The sequence below is a fragment of the Erythrolamprus reginae genome, chromosome 8, assembly GCF_031021105.1.
Source record: "Erythrolamprus reginae isolate rEryReg1 chromosome 8, rEryReg1.hap1, whole genome shotgun sequence".
NCBI lineage: Eukaryota > Metazoa > Chordata > Lepidosauria > Squamata > Dipsadidae > Erythrolamprus > Erythrolamprus reginae.
Window position 1 is genome coordinate 19630189 of NC_091957.1, and position 16942 is coordinate 19647130.

A 16942-nucleotide genomic window follows, 5' to 3' on the forward strand; every position below is an offset into this window, starting at 1 on the left:
AAGTACAAACACTAAAACCATGCTTAAAATAAAACATATATACAATTTTTCTTTTTCTATTAATCATTCAGTGGAGGCTTATCTTTCTTCCATTAAAAATATCTATAGAACTTATATTATCAAATAAGAAACCTTCAAAAAAGGAAAAAAACAATCTTTTTCCCACCTTGCACTAAAAAAAAATTACATTATATCAGTATAAACAATATCAATATCAAACAATATCAAACTCTATTATGCCAATCCTAGTTCAAACTTTCACTTTTACATTAGATTAATTAATCCAGTATCAATTTATCCTGTAATTACTTGAGGTTCTATATATACTTCTGATAAGATAGGATGGAAAAAATTGATTCAGTAACACAACATCACTAGCTACAGTAGAACCTCTGGTCCCGAACACTTATGACCACGACCAAATTGGATTTCTTTTTAAATATATTTTTATTTTCTTGCTTTTCACCCATAACCCTCCTACTCCCTTCCCTCAATTCTTTCTTATTCATAGCCCCAGCCAGGTCCGAGTTCTAGACAATTTCTTCTTTATGTCTTCATTGGCCTTATCCCTTTCCACCCATGCAAAATAAAGTTTCCATTTTTTCCTTATCCTTTCAGCTTCTTCATCCCATGAACAGTTCAGTGAGATAATATGAGTTATTTCCATTTGTACTTGTTCGAATATATAATCATTCCATCCTTTTAGTGTCCATTTACTTTTATCCTTCCATCCATATACTATAGTCATATGCTGCAATGTCTTACCAGTCAATGACTACTTCAGTTTCAACCGCAATAACACAAGAGCACGCAACAGATTCAAACTTAATACGAACCGCGCCAAACTTGACTGTAAAAAATATGATTTCAACAATCGAGTTATCGAAGCTTGGAACTCATTACCAGACTCAATTCTGTCAACCCCTAACCCCCAACACTTCTCCCTTAGATTCTCCACGATTGACCTCTCCAGGTTCCTAAGAGGCCAGTGAGGGGCCTACATAAGTGCACTGGTGTGCCTTTCGTCCCCTGTCCAATTGTCTTTCCTTTCTTTCACCTATCTTATATATTCTCTTCCTTTCATATATCCTCTCCTCTAAGTTCACCTTCACCCTCTTTTATGTTATCACATATCTATTTTCTTCCTATGTATTTATGTATTGGACAAATGAATAAATTAAAAAAATGAATAAATAAATAAATAGTTGCATGAGCAGCTTTTATCATAGTCCTTAGTACTTCTTGTTCTTCTGTCTTTCATTCCTTGAGTTTCTTTAATATCTCCTTCTATTATGTCCCATCCTACCCGCAATTCATTTTTAACTATTCCATTTATATTTTTCAGTATTAAAGTCCAGAACTTTTGAATCTCCTCACATTCCCACCAACGATGTGTGTACCATCCCACTGTATGACCACAATGCCAGCATTTAGGGCTTAGTCCTCTAATCATATATGCCAACTGGGCAGGACTTCTATACCATTTTAGATATATTTTCCTTTCCATTTCCTGAAACTTCTCTATTTTAATTTTTTGTATCCCTCTCATTATTCCTTCTATTCTTTCGTCTGTTAAATTAAAATCCTTACTCCATTAATTCTTAATTTGATTCAGCATATATTCCTTACCATCTGTCATTAATTTATATATCACCTTTATTCCTCTTAATCTTTTCTCTCTATATTTCAAAATTATATCTATTTCTCTTGGACTCGTTTTTATCTTATCTATTAGCTCACTCCATCTTAACCAATTTTGGGGTCCACCTATTTGTATTATCTCATTGATTTTCATTAATTCCCGAACTTCTGATAAGATAGAATGGAGAAGTTTGATTCAGTAACACAACATCAGCCTCTTGCCCCCAACAATCTGCGTCCCCATTTGACCCACCTTGGAAGGATGGAAGCCTGAGTCAACCTTGAGCCGGTGGTGAGATTTGAACCGCTGAACTACAGCTAGCAGTTAGCTGAAGGAGCCTGTAAACGTAAATGCTATTGCTAATGTTAACTGTCTTGCTTAGCAACTGTCGCCACCCGGAGTCCGATTGGAGTTGGATGACCTATAAATTTAATTTAAAATTAAAATTAAATTAAATTGGGCTCCATTGGGGTCATAAGCTGACCCGTAACTTTTGAAAGCAATTGAAATCTGGGTGATATTAACTGCGGCCAGAATTACCTTTGTACAATATTGGAAGCAAAAAAAAAGAAAAAAAGATTGATCTGAAATGTTGATCGGTAAGATTTTAGAACGTGCTGAAATGAATAGGATGACGATGGAATTAAAAGAAAAAGAGAAATCGCAATATTATAGAATTTGGAATAGATTTTATAATTGGCAAGAAATTAGAAATCAAAAGTAAAAAAACAGAAAAAAACCCTCAAATCTGAATGATAAAATATCCATGTATAGATGAAACTATAGGTTAAATTACTAATGGCAAAAGAACAGTTAATTTAGTTTAATGTTTCCAAATGTAAAATAATGCACTTTGGGAAAAGGAATCCTCAATCTGAGTATTGTATTGGCAGTTCTGTGTTAGCAAATACTTCAAAAGAAAAGGATTTAGGGGTAGTGATTTCTGACAGTCTCAAAATGGGTGAACAGTGCACTCAGGCGGTAGGGAAAGCAAGTAGGATGCTTGGCTGCATAGCTAGAGGTATAACAAGCAGGAAGAGGGAGATTATGATCCCGCTATATAGAATGATGGTGAGACCACATTTGGAATACTGTGTTCAGTTCTGGAGACCTCACCTACAAAAAGATATTGACAAAATTGAACGGGTCCAAAGACGGGCTACAAGAATGGTGGAAGGTCTTAAGCATAAAACGTATCAGGAAAGACTTAATTAACTCAATCTGTATAGTCTGGAGGACAGAAGGAAAAGGGGGGACATGATCGAAACATTTAAATATATTAAAGGGTTAAATAAGGTCCAGGAGGGAAGTGTTTTTAATAGGAAAGTGAACACAAGAACAAGGGGACACAATCTGAAGTTAGTTGGGGGAAAGATCAAAAGCAACATGAGAAAATATTATTTTACTGAAAGAGTAGTAGATCCTTGGAACAAACTTCCAGCAGACGTGGTAGATAAATCCACAGTAACTGAATTTAAACATGCCTGGGACAAACATATATCCATCCTAAGATAAAATACAGAAAATAGTATAAGGGCAGACTAGATGGACCATGAGGTCTTTTTCTGCCGTCAGACTTCTATGTAACATGTACCAACTTAAATGGGAAAGTAGGAAAGTAGTATATATATTTTGACGCAAAATACTATAAAATATGTTCTACGTATATTGTTCTTAATGTTTATGTTTATACATATTCTATTTGTTCAATATGATTTTTGTCTTGTTATTTTTTTTATTTTTATTTTTTATTTGTAAAATTGTAAAATTAATAAAAGACTACTTTTTTTTAAAGAAATCAGGGAGTGGGATACTTGCCGATTTCTTCCCTTCTGAACTGCTTTCCTGCAAATCCAAAAGGGAAGCTTTAATTCAATTTAATTTAATTTTTTAAAAAATAATCTTGCCTAGGAAAATCTCCGAACCCGTCAAGTCCTGGGCAAATTGATTGGGCTCGATGTTCAGGAGCAAGATCAGAAAATAAAAGAAGCCATTCAGGCTGAAGGACACAATGTGACCCGGGAATTTTTTTGCCAGAAGCGACAAATTGAGTTTGAAAAGCGGAAAAAGTGAGCGGTTCATTTTCGTGAAATGCCATGTTGATTGGTGGGGTGGGGGAGTGCTGATAAATTGACAGCCTTATGGGTTATTTCCAGTGATGGGCTGGTGCCCCCACAGGGTGGGGGGAACGCAGCAGGGGTAGTATGTTTATGCACTATTTATTGAATATTAATAGGTTTTTATTGTCCTTCCTTCTCTAGTATAGTATGATCCTTAATTACTTTTAAAATAGGAAATAATTTAATATAGTAGTATGTTTTTACCCATAAATGCTTTAATCGTTTTAATCATTATCTAGAACTGAACTTTTATAGCAATTAAAGAAAATTGAGCTACTTGCCTAATCCGTTATCCTACTGAACCTTGTGGATTCAGTACAAAACCTTAAAATGTTACTCCTCCAATAGTGCTGTCTATCATTTGTCCTTTTTGTGGCTATTCAAATAACGGGACTTAATCAACTGAAAAAAGAGTCATATTTGAAAATGCATCTTGGTACTCCCACCCAGTCACATGACCTTTAAGCCACTTCCTGGTCCCATGATTGTCAAGCCACTCCCACCTGGTCACATGGTAGGCAAGCCACTCCTACCCGGTCACATGACCATCAAGCCACACCCACATGATAAGCCATGCCCACAATGTGGTAGTAAAATTTTTTGCAGCCCTTCACTGGTTATTTCTTCTTGATAGGTGAGACCTCAGTTGCAAAGGGTCACTTATGCGGGGGGGGGGGGATGTTAAAAAAAGACATTTGGACTAGAATTCTTTGCCATTAATTAATTAAGAATTAAGTGTCCCTTAACATTTCAGTGCAAATTTTCTGCTGGGATTTGCTGGAAACAATTCCTATTTTTTAAAAAAGATAACAAGTATCGTTTTAAAAGCATCGTTTTAAATCTGTGCACACAGATTTCACCTTTACGCCCCCATTTCTCTATGTTATTTTTAACATGTTTTCAAATTCCAGAAAAATGTTGCTTATAAATAACCTCAATGTTATTGCAGTAGATCTGGAAAATAGAATCATTAACCCCTCTCCAACCTACCTCCAACCTTCCTGATAGGTGGCCATTCTTTGTTAGAAACAGGGAGGTTCTTCTTCCTTAGTTAATCCTAGGCAGTCTTCTTTTCTTTTCTTTTCTTTTATTAGATTTGTATGCCGCCCCTCTCCGAAGACTCAGGGCGGCTCACAACAACAATAAAAACAGTATAACAATGGAACAAATCTAATAAAAAAATTACATTAAAAAACCCCAACAATTTAAAAACCATACAACACATACATACCAAACATAAAATATAAGAAAGCCTGGGGGAGATGTCTTAATTCCCCCATGCCTGGCGATATAGGTGGGTCTTGAGTAAGTTGCGAAAGACAAGGAGGGTGGGGGCCGTTCTAATCTCCGGGGGGAGTTGATTCCAGAGAGCCGGGGCCGCCACAGAGAAGGCTCTTTCCCTGGGGCCCACCAAACGACATTGTTTGGTCGACGGGACCCGGAGAAGGCCAACTCTGTGGGACCTTATTGGCCGCTGGAATTCGTGCGGTAGAAGGCGGTTCCAGAGGTATTCTGGTCCAATGGCATGAAGGGCTTTAAAGGTCATTACCAACACTTTCAGCAGTAGATATTTCCAACGGGTGAGAGGAGACCTGAATTTTGTAGCTAGTAGCCACCAGCTATATAGTAATATAACAGAGTTGGAAGGGACCTTGGAGGTCTTCTAGTCCAACCCCCTGCTTAGCCAGGAAACCCTGCACCACTTTAGACAAAAGGTTATCCAACATCTTCTTAAAAACTTCCATTGTTGGAGCATTCGCAACTTCTGGAGGCAAGTAGTTCCACTGATTAATTGTTCTAACTGTCAGGAAATTCCTCCTTAGTTCTAGGTTGCTTCTCTCCTTGGTTACTTACTATCCTTTGATTCTTGTCCTTTCATACATGTACGTTTTGTTGTGTTCAGGTCTTTTCCCATGTAGGATCTTACACAGGAAAAGACCCGAACACAACAAAACCTACATACATATACCTGTGATAATCTACAAAAATATAAATATATTTGTGTGTGTGTGTGTGTCTGTGTTTACGTAAATATATGTGTGTGTGTGTATATATACGTATGCATGTATAGGTGTATGTGTATACACACACACACATTCATACATGTATACACTGTTGTGGCTGGCTCAGGCCCAGCTCCTGCCCCAAGGAATGTGAAGGTGGATGCAGGGGAAACATCAACATGTCATAGGCCTGCTTTATTGCTGACAGAGTCAGGTAGTGCAGTTTCCTCGGACGAAGAAGAAGAAGGTGGGGGTGACTTGGGCTTGGCACATAGCCCAGGAAGCCAATCTCCATTATCTTCGGTCGATTCGGATGAGGAAGTGTTAGACCCATGCATGCGTAGAGTTATGCATAGAAGAGACCAATTGAAGAAATATTACAGGAGATAAGAGAGGCCACCTGTGTTTGGGTGGGGCTCCAGTAATTAGAGCTGCTGATATAAATAGCAGCGTGCTGGATTGGCCGTTGTGGAAGATTATCTGATCGTTGTTCTTCAGGACCGTGCCTTGCTGTTTCCGGACTTTGTTGATTTTTCACAACTTTGAAACCAAAGCAGAGCAAAGTGTGTGTGTTTCACTTCGTGGAAGAAGAAGGGCTGTGGCGTTCCTTCACAGCTAGCTAAGTACTTAAGGACTTAAGGGGATTGTACAGACTACCAGGTTGTTTTGGGACGAGTGCTCTTTGCAATACAAAAAGGGGGCTTTGTTTCTTTTGAATTTTTGTGATAAAGAACATTATTTTGAACTTTCAAGTGTGTGTGTGTCTGAAATTTGTACCCTAGAATTTTCGGGAGACTCATACCATAGAGCCCGGCAGAACATACACACACACATCTGCATGTGATCATGATTGTTTTAATTAATGGGTTCTTTTTATTGTCAGTTTTATAGTTTTAGATATTATATTTGACTTCTTTTTTTTACTGTTTGTCTATTCATTTGTATTTATATTATTATTGTAAGCTGCTCTGAGTGCTTCAGGATTGGGCGGCATAGAAATTGAATAAATAAATAAATACACATACACACACATATACATATGCATACACACACACACACACATTCAAACTTACAAAGAACTGATAAAGAAATAAAGGGAGATTGGTATAGATCTATTTAGCTATTTAGCTCTCATCAGCTAGCCATACCCTTCTAGGATTTGGACTCAGGTTACTTGCTTTGCTTAACAAAGCAAGTCCCCCAAGTTCCCCAGTTTGTCTCCATTTTCTGCCTATTTTGTCGGCCACAGGGAGTTTCTGGACCAACAAAAAACAAGGAAAATCGAAATCGTCGCTCGGATTTTGAACGAAGACACCCATCTGGAGAGAATAAAAGCACGTTCTCATCCCCAGAAATCCAAAGGCCCAGACAAACTCTCCAGCGCCATTAAGTGGCGCATGAAAACTTGGCAGTACATTGAGGAAACTTGTAGCGACAAGGTGGCTCCTGTCACACAGGTGAGAGAAAGCAAAGGCGGGCTTCTTGCCATTGAAAAAAGATGGCGGAGCTGTTGGATCGGATTAAAATCCTTCTACATCCGTCCTTCCTTCAATTAGCATCTTGTAAAGGTTCTATGAAATGGCCCAGAATGGGAAACACTACTAATTCATTACGTGGGATTTCACCACCTGGACAGGCAATGCAGAGTTGTGTATCTTATTTGTTTGTTTGTTTGTTTGTTTGTTTGTTTGTTTGATTGTTTGATTGATTGATTTTTATGCCGCCCTTCTCTTTAGACTCAGGGCGGCTTACATGTTAGCAATAGCACTTTTTAACAGAGCCAGCCTATTGCCCCCACAATCTGGGTCCTCATTTTAAAATTTTTCCCCAATAAATAGCAGATTTAAGTGGGACAAAGCCAGTGGTGGGTTGCTGCCAGTTTCGGACTGGTTCGCCCGAACCGGGAGTGGAACTTTGCCCCCGCTTGTCAAACTGGCAGCAATGGCCACCTGGCTACACCTCCAAACTGGTCCTCCAGTCGCCACTCCTTGTAACCGGCTGGCAAAAAACCCTCTGCGCATGCACAAAGGCTTCTGTGCATGCGCAGAGTGTAATTTCCCCAACGTGATGAAAACCAGTAGGGAAGGTTGCTGTAAGCCGCCCCGAGTCTACGGAGAGGGGCGGCATACAAATCTAATTAATAATAATAATAATAAGGTAAGTGGAAAAGTCCATGTGGATCTTTCTTGATTTGCAGTAAAGATGATGTCAGTAGCGGGTTGTAGCTGATACGGGGCAATATGGCATCCTGCTAGTGAAAATGGAACTGCACGCGCAGCTCCAGCTGACTGGCGGGTGAGCATACGCATCGGCATGAGATTTAGTTTCTGCACATGCGCAGAGGCAAAATCTTATGTAAAAACATGTGCGTGAGTGAGATTTTGGCGATTTTCACCAATTTTTTGTTTCTGCTTTGTTTGCATGCGCGGAAGCAAAAAATCGGCGAACATCGCCAAAATCTTGCTCCTGCACGTGTCCTCACACGAGTTTTGGCTTCCAGTGCATGTGCAGAATGGTGTGCTTCTGCCCGCCAAAAGTGCACACGCCCACCCACCGGACACACGCGTGCCCGCCCGTCATAAACGCATGCGCCCATGCTAGTCACCAGGAGCATTCTGGTAGCCGTGGCAACAGGGGACCCTTCACTGGATATACTGGTCCATAAACCAAAATGAAATGACTTAATGCCATCTTGGTTTGTCTTCAAGGATGTTCTTGGCAAGAAAGCCATTTATTTGGAAGTAGTGATGAGTCTGCTCCAAATTAACTGAAAAGTCATTTATTTGGAACTAGTGATGAATCTGCTCCAAATTAACTGAAGTTGCTGGGAGTCTTTGAGCAATTTGATGCGTTTTTTCCTCCTCTTAATTTTTCCAAGATTTTGTGACTGATTCATCTGGCCAAATCACTCTTTGACTTTTCGCCACTCTCTTCTGCGGCAGAGACCCTGGCGCAGCCCTTCAGTGTCCCCTTCGCTGGAAGACAAAAGTTGTAATGCCTCCGGTGACTTCATCCCTGAAAGCATAATGGAATTAGAGCAGGAAAATGCGGACAATATTCTCGCGGAGCCCGAATTTGTGGGGATCTGGGACCAAGAATATAACCCACAGCAGGTACAGCTCCATCTTTCTGTCTTTCTTGTATTTTTTTTCCCCACTGCTTTTTCTCGTAGTGGCTTTTTACTCTTGCCATGAATGATGTAACATTGGCTATGACCACTCAGTCAAATGAGCCCCACCACCACCAAGCCACACCCACAGAACCGGTAGGTGAAAAATTTGAATGTCCCCCTATGCCAGTGATGGGTTACCAAAAATTTTACTACCACACTGTGGGCGTGGCTTATGCATTTTGTTTCAACATCTTTCAGTGCGAATTGGGTACTCTGGGGTGGAGCTCCAAATTTTGCTACCGGAACTGCGTTCCTGACCGTTCCCAAAGTAGCCCATCACTGCCCTATGCCATCCTTTAGCTGAAAAGAGATAATTTCTTTTATCAAAACGACAGAGAATTAATGGAGAAAGCCACTATTTCCCCTGCAAATCTGCTGCTTCCAGCTCTATTGAATCAAATGCTTTATTTATCAAGCCGCTTTATTTTATAAGTCCTTTTGAAAAACAGAGTTGCCTATTTCTCAGATACTAGATGACAAAATTGACTCCAAACCCCTCAGAGTGTCGAAACTTGAAAAGGACATTTTTGCCCGGAATTTAGAAAAGCTGCATGCTGGAATCATTCGCAAACACCGTGTTTGCGGACGCGAGTTTAAAGCATGTCCTTTTTACAGCAAGCCGAGCCTCATTCATTTCAAGGTGAGTTGTGACTTGATCAATCGTGTTCACACTGCGGGCTGAAGTTAGGGTTGTTTTAATCTGGATTAGGCTTGGCTCTCTTTCTTCCTGTGCTGTGCGAACCCAAACCGTTGGATTAGTTGGTGGTTTGGTCCATTGTGCAAAGCTGGGAAACGAATCTGTAAGTCAAGAGACTGATTTACACCGAACACGTTGTCGGTTTGCGAGAAGAGGAATTGCCTTTTTTGGGCCAAATTAAAATGTTATGATTGTGATGACAACAACATGAGTGTTTTTAAGAGCTTTAATCCAACACTTAATTTAATCTTTGCTAACTTTGATGACCACTCTGTATGTTAGGATCAATTCTTCAATTCCCCAGCCAGTATATTGTTGATAATTCAGATTTTTAAAAAATATATAATTGAAGACCATCTACTTCCCTATTATCTTCAGCATCTTTAAATGCCTTTATCCATTAAAAAAAGAGAATCGGTCTTTAGCCACCATGCTCAGATGTACAAATCTCCCAGTATAAATAGAGTTGCTGTTGTTTTAAAATATTTTTCTTTATTTTTTAAAAATGCAACATACCAGATTCTCGTATTTCAGGTGCACCATACATTGCTAAAAATATTTATAAAAATTCATAACATATTAAAATACAGTTGAGATAATTTTTGTATTGAATTGTTTAATTGATTTTAATATACTGGGTTTTTAGCTTACATAGTTTTTTAATTAATTAGATTTGTTTTGTATTCACTGTTTTGTGTTGTATCCTGGGAGCCGCCCGAGTCTTCAGAGAGGGGCAGCATACAAATCAAAATAATAATAATAATAATAATAATAATAATAATAATAATAATAATAATAATAATAATAATGTACACCATTTGGAAAAAGGTATTTCTTCATAATGGGGGGGGGGGAAAGAGAGCAAATGCTGTTTTTAATATTCTGATCCATTTTTTTAAAGAAATGAAAAAATAGAAGAGCCTGTTGCCCAGTTAAAAACATTTTAAAAAGCCAATTAGAAAAGTATTTAGTCGATTCACAATCTTCCTTCTGACCTAATGAATACATTCTAGCCACTTGAATGCTTTTCCATTTAGCAATTGTGTTGCACGGATCAAACCATCATGCTTTTTGCGACCCTCTTTATTGCAGTTTTTCTAAAAAAATAAAGTTTTTTGCTAATATCATCTTGAAAAACAAATCTTTCCAGGACTTTGATGTTGGAAAAACCTATAAAAAGAAGGTGACTTTGATCAACGCCTTCTATAGTATCAACTACCTCAAGCTGGATGGAGTCAGTGAACATCTGAAAGATTTCTTCACTGTGATGTAAGTCAGTATGTGTTAGTCATTTAACCAGGATTTGTGGGTCGTACGGCTACTTGAGCATTCTGGAAACACGCGAGAGAGAAAGAAGGCTCTGTAAAATAATAATAAGGAGGCTGTCAATGCCAACATTTTAGCTTTATGATAAGTTAAGAACTCTTAAAATGTACATTCAAATGGGTAATTGCTTTGCTAGAGTAAGGAGAACAAGAAGATGGTTAGGGAAACATACGGAGAATAGTTGTAGGAATTGTTTAATGAAGAAAAGGACTGGGGTGACATGACATCAGTCTTCCGGTATCTTGGGGGTTGTCACAAAGAAGAGGGAGTCAAGCTATTCTCCAAAGCACCTGAGGGTAGAACAAGAAGCATTGGGTGGAAACTAAACAAAGAGAGAAGTAACTTAGAACTAAGGAGAAATTTCCTGACAGAACAATTAACCAGCGGAACAACTTGCCTCGAGAAGTTGTGAATGCTCCAACACTGGAAGAAGATGTTGGATATCCATTTGTCTGAAGTAGTGTAGGGTTTCCTGCCTAAGTGGGGGGTTGGACTGCTGTCATGTCCCCCCTGGTCCTTCTTTTCATTAAACTAGTCATGCCCAGTTCCTGCAACTGTTCTTCCTATTGAGCCGGGGTGGCGCAGCAGGTAGAGTGCTGTACTGCAGGCCACTGAAGCTGACTGTAGATCTGAAGGTCAGCGGTTCAAATCTCATCACCGGCTCAAGGTTGACTCAGCCTTCCATCCTTCCGAGGTGGGTAAAATGAGGACCTGGATTGTGGGGGCAATATGCTGGCTCTGTTAAAAAGTGCTATTGCTAACATGTTGTAAGCCGCCCTGAATCTAAGGAGAAGGGCGGCATCAAAATGGAATAAATAAATGAATGAATGAATGAATGAATGAATGAATGAATGAATGAATGAATGAATGAATAAATAAATAATAAATAAATAAATAAATATGTTTTAGCCTCCAGTCCCCTAATCATTTTTGTTGCTGTTCTCTGCACTCTATCTCGGACATCAACACCCTTGAAAATGTCCAAAGATACTTCACCAGAAGAGCCCTTCACTCCTCCACTTGAAACAGAATACCCTACGAAAGCAGACTATCAATCCTAGGTCTAGAAAGCTTAGAACTACGTCGCCTAAAACACGATCTAAGTATTGCCCACAAAATCATAGGCTGCAACGTTCTACCTGTCAATGACTATTTCAGCTTGAATCGCAACAACACAAGAGCATGCAACAGATTCAAATTTAATATTAACCGCTCCAAACTTGACTGTAAAAAATATGACTTCAGCAACCGAGTTGTCGAAGCGTGGAACTCATTACCTGACTCAGTAGTGTCAACCCCTAACCCCAAACATTTCTCCCTTAGACTATCCACGATTGACCTCTCCAGGTTCCTTAGAGGTCAGTAAGGGGCGTGCATAAGTGCACCAGTGTGCCTTCCGTCCCCTGTCCAATTGTCTCTCCTTATCTCATTTATCTTTTCTTCCTTTCAAATTTGTTCACCTATACTTTTATATCTTTTCTTCTATTCTTTTCTTTACTTATATTATTACATATCTTTCTCTTCAATGTGTATTATGTATTGGACAAAATAAATAAATAAATAAATAAATAAATAAATAAATAAATAAATAAATAAATAAATAAATCTAGTCTCAACATGAATCTTTTGGTGAAAGATGTTTGCAGCCCCCCCTCCCCCCCCGTTTTCATTAAAAATGCTGTCGTGGTCCAAATCTCTCTTCCCTTTTTCCTCGCAGCTTTGATCCCCCGGGCCCAATGTCTTCAGGAATGTCTTGCGAAGTTGGGGTGACCTTTAAACCTATGGTAAGAGGCGTGTGTGTCAGAATTTAAAACCTGAGGTTGTATTCCAAGTACAGTACAGTGGAAATGCTGTAATTTACTACAAAGTAGAAGGAATGCTGAGTCATGGTGCATCAGCAGAATGATGCAATCTGTTCTGCAACCTGATTGGTCAATACTTGTGTATGTTGTAACGTGCCTTTGCATAGGTGTGGTTTTGTGGGTGGTCTGGTAGTGGTTGGTTTATTGTTTGTTAGTAGTGGTCTAGTGGTTGGTTGGTTGGTTGGTTGGTTGGTCTGTGATAGAGTCGTCTATAGCAGTGTTTCCCAACCTTGGCAACTTGAAGATATCTGGACTTCAACTCCCAGAATTCCACAGCCAGCGCTGGCTGGGGTATTCTGAGAGTTGAAGTCCAAATATCTTCAAGTTGCCAAGGTTGGGAAACACTGGTCTATAGTATAATAGTTTATGTTCTGTCGGGCTCTCTGGTACACTCCTCCCAAAAATTCACAGGTTCAAATTTCAGACACACACACGTTTGAAAATTCAAAACAATGTTCTTTATAATGAAAATTCACTTAAACCAAGCCCTCTTTTGGTATAGCAAAGAGCACTGGTCTCCAAACAAACTGGTAATTTGTACAAGTCCCTTATCAGTTCTGTGATACTTAGCTTGCAGCTGTGAGGCAATTCACAGTCCTTCTTCTTTCACAAAGTGAAACACACTTTCCTCTGGGTTAGTTTCGAAGCGGGGGAAAATCAGCACACAAAGATCAAAGTCAGCAAAGCAGTCACGAAACACAACGATCAGATAATCCTCAACAATGGCCAAACCCACAGGCTGCTATTTATAGCAGCCTCACTAATTACCACAGCCTCACCCAACCACAGGTGGCCTCATTTTCTTTAATAATAATCTCTCAGTTGTTGTTGCCTATGCATCGCTCTCCGCATGCGTGGCTGTATCATTAACTCTTGTTCTGAATCCAAGGAGGAGCTAGATAATTGATCTCCTTCTGAGCTGTCTGCCACACTCTCCTCCTCCCTGTCACTCATGTCTTCTTGGTCAGAGGAGCCTTCATCATCAGATTCCACCGGGGGCAAAACAGACCTGCAGCATGTGGATGTTTCCCCCACATCCACAGTCCTTGGGGCAGGAGCAGGGCCAGAGCTACCACAACAAGTTTAGATGTTCTGTAATATAGTATAGAGTTAATAGTTTTTTTATACTAAGAAGAAGGAAAAGCCTTCTGAAGAAAGAACTCCTGCTACAGTGTCTTTATTAAGAAAAAAACTATCCAGTGACAGGTCTCCTCCAAATTTCCTGAGCAAGTTCAAAATTAACTCTGACAGTGTGTCTGCTCCGCCTGATTAAAGTGGGCGACTGTTTGGAAATTTTCACAGCAGCCAAGAAGACAGAAGGCCGAGTCCCGCTTGGGTGGCAGTCGGACGAAGCCACGGATCTCCATTGCTCTGTCGTGTAACCAGGGAGGGTTTTGTCCTTCCCTTTGCTACCAGTTCGCAAACACACACAGCTGCCCGCGCATGCACTTTCCTAGCACCGAGCCTTCAGCACATGCGCCCGGCTTCAAAACGTGCACCAATACGATAGCACTGAGCTATGGGGTGGGGGGGGGGGTTGAGGCCACCGTGATTTCTCCTACCAGTTCGGGCGATCCAGGCAGAAACGGCTGAGCACAACCACCGTGTTTAACCGCCCTGGCCTTTGAAGTCAAGATTTTCAAATTTGTGGAAAGAGGAGAGAGAAATTACAGGCAACCTGTTCTGTCGGGCTCTCTGGTAGACTCCTCCCAAAAACTCACAGGTACAAATTTCAGACACACACACGTTTGAAAATTCAAAACAATGTTCTTTATAATGAAAATTCACTTAAACTAAGCCTTCTTTCGGTATAGCAAAGAGCACTGGTCTCCAAACAAACTGGTTATTTGTACAAGTCCCTTATCAGTTCTGTGATACTTAGCTTGCAGCTGTGAGGCAATTCACAGTCCTTCTTTCACAAAGTGAAACACACTTTGCTCTGGTTTAGTTTCAAAGCGGGGAAAAATCAGCACACAAAAAGTCAAAGTCAGTAAAGCAGTCACGAAACACAACGATCAGATAATCCTCCACAATTTATAGCAGCCTCACTAATTACCACAGCCCCACCCAACCACAGGTGGCCTCATTTTCTTTGATAATAATCTCTCAGTTGTTGTTGCCTATGTATCGCTCTCCGCATGCGTGGCTATATCATTAACTCTTGTTCTGAATCCAAGGAGGAGCTAGATAATTGATCTCCTTCTGAACTGTCTGCCACACTCTCTTCCTCCCTGTCACTCATGTCTTCTTGGTCAGAGGAGCCTTCATCATCAGATTCCACCGGGGGCAAAACAGGCCTGCAGCATGTGGATGTCTCCCCCACATCCACAGTCCTTGGGGCAGGAGCTGGGCCAGAGCTAACCACAACACAACCAAGAGCCACTTTATTCATTTTAGCCCAGTGTCATTTATTTTATTTACTTCCAGTTTTTCTGGTCCAGGAAAACATTTGTTTTTTTATTTTTATTTATTTATTTTTGTCAAGTACGTATTGGTAGGTAGTATACAAAGATATAACAATGTTTATATAACATGATACTCGTAAGAGAGAAACATTACGACAGGAGATGGAAGGCACACTGGTGCACTTATGCACGCCCCTTACTGATCTCTTAGGAATCACGTGTAAGGTCAACAGTGGATAGTCTAAGAGTAAAGTTTTTGGGGTTAGGTAATGATACTACAGAGTTTGGTAGTGAGTTCCATGCATCAACTACTCGGTTACTAAAGTCGTATTTTCTACAGCCGAGTAGGTTTGTTTACAGTAGGTTTGTTTACATTAGGTTTGTTTAACCTACTACAGTGGAGTAGGTTTAAGTTTGTATCTGTTGTGTGCTTGTGTGCTGTTGTGGTTGAAGCTGAAGTAGTCGTTGAGAGGCAGGACGTTGTAGCAGATGATTTTATGGGCTATGCTTAGGTCGTGTTGAAGGCGACATAGTTCTAAGCTTTCTAAACCTAGGATTGAAAGTCTGGGTGCGTAGGGTATTCTGTTGCGAGTGGAGGAGTGGAGGGCTCTTCTACTAAAGTATCTCTGGACGTTTTCTAAAGTGTTTATGTCCGAAATGCGGTGTGGGTTCCAGACAGATGAGCTGTATTCAAGGATTGGTCTGGCAAAAGTTTTGTAAGCTCTGGTTAGTATTGTGAGATTACTGGACCAGATGCTACATAGCTGTGTATTTTTCAACCTTCACCATTTTATTTTATTTTTTAAAAATGATTTTGGAAGTTCAGCCTCTTCGCGGAAAAGGGCTTCAGCAGGATTGTTCCCCAGCGTTTCTATTTAAAACCATGGCAAAGATCCCAAGATTTTCTTCAGTTGACATGCTGCCAGTGATTGCTTTTCAGTCAAGGATTTTATTAGTTCTGTAGGACTAGGGCAATTTAATCACATCTCTCAAGGGGCAGCAGTCTAGATCCCCATAGTGCTATAGATACCAATTTGAACTATTTTAACTTTGAAGAAGCGTGTTTCGCTGCTGTATTTCAGCCAGTTAGCCCTCGAACAAACGGGGCCAGAAAAGGCGGGGAGAAGCCACCATGGGGCCTCTCTAGGAATCTCCTGGGAGGAAACAGGGCTGGAAAAGGCAGGGAGAAGCCTCCGTGGGGCCTCTCTAGGAATCTCCTGTGAGGAAACAAGGCCTCCACCCTCCCTGTGGTTTCCACAATCGCATGCATTATTTGCTTTTACATTGATTCCTATGGGAAAAATTGTTTCTTCTTACAAACGTTTCTACTTAAGAACCTGGTCATAGAATGAATTAAGTTCATAAGTAGAGGTACCACTGTATATGTTTGATTTACTTGGAGTTACAATGTGTTGTTTAAGTGTTTCCTTTATTTTTTGAGCAGTGTATATATCCTCAGAAAGGGGCAGCATACAAATCTCATTAATAATAATAATAATAATAATTATTATTATTATTATTATTATTATTATTATTCACATTTTTGCAACCTTCTGACAAGCAAAGTCAATGGAAATGAGATTCACTTACCAACTCACAGGGATTCACTTAACAACTCTGGCAAGGAAGGGCATAAAATGAGGCAAAGTTCACTTGACAACTCTGTTGCTGAGCAACAGAAATTTTGGGTTCATTCGTAGTCATAAGTTGAGGAC

The 16942-nt window shown here is 40.0% G+C and overlaps 1 protein-coding gene across 5 annotated transcripts in view; it reads left to right on the top strand.

The window, feature by feature from the left end:
* The window catches only part of CFAP74 (cilia and flagella associated protein 74), a 79017-nt gene that overhangs the window by 16938 nt on the left and 45137 nt on the right, over positions 1 to 16942 (top strand). For all 5 annotated transcript variants that reach the window (XR_011559713.1, XR_011559714.1, XR_011559715.1 and 2 more), the window contains exons 10-15: positions 3554 to 3711; positions 7015 to 7222; positions 8708 to 8878; positions 9404 to 9577; positions 10785 to 10903; positions 12678 to 12744. Coding sequence is in view for 2 of the 5 variants with exons in the window: in XM_070759124.1 (XP_070615225.1) it covers positions 3554 to 3711; positions 7015 to 7222; positions 8708 to 8878; positions 9404 to 9577; positions 10785 to 10903; positions 12678 to 12744 (897 nt within the window). In the remaining 3 variants the exon portion in view is untranslated. The remainder of the gene's footprint in view (positions 1 to 3553; positions 3712 to 7014; positions 7223 to 8707; positions 8879 to 9403; positions 9578 to 10784; positions 10904 to 12677; positions 12745 to 16942) is intronic.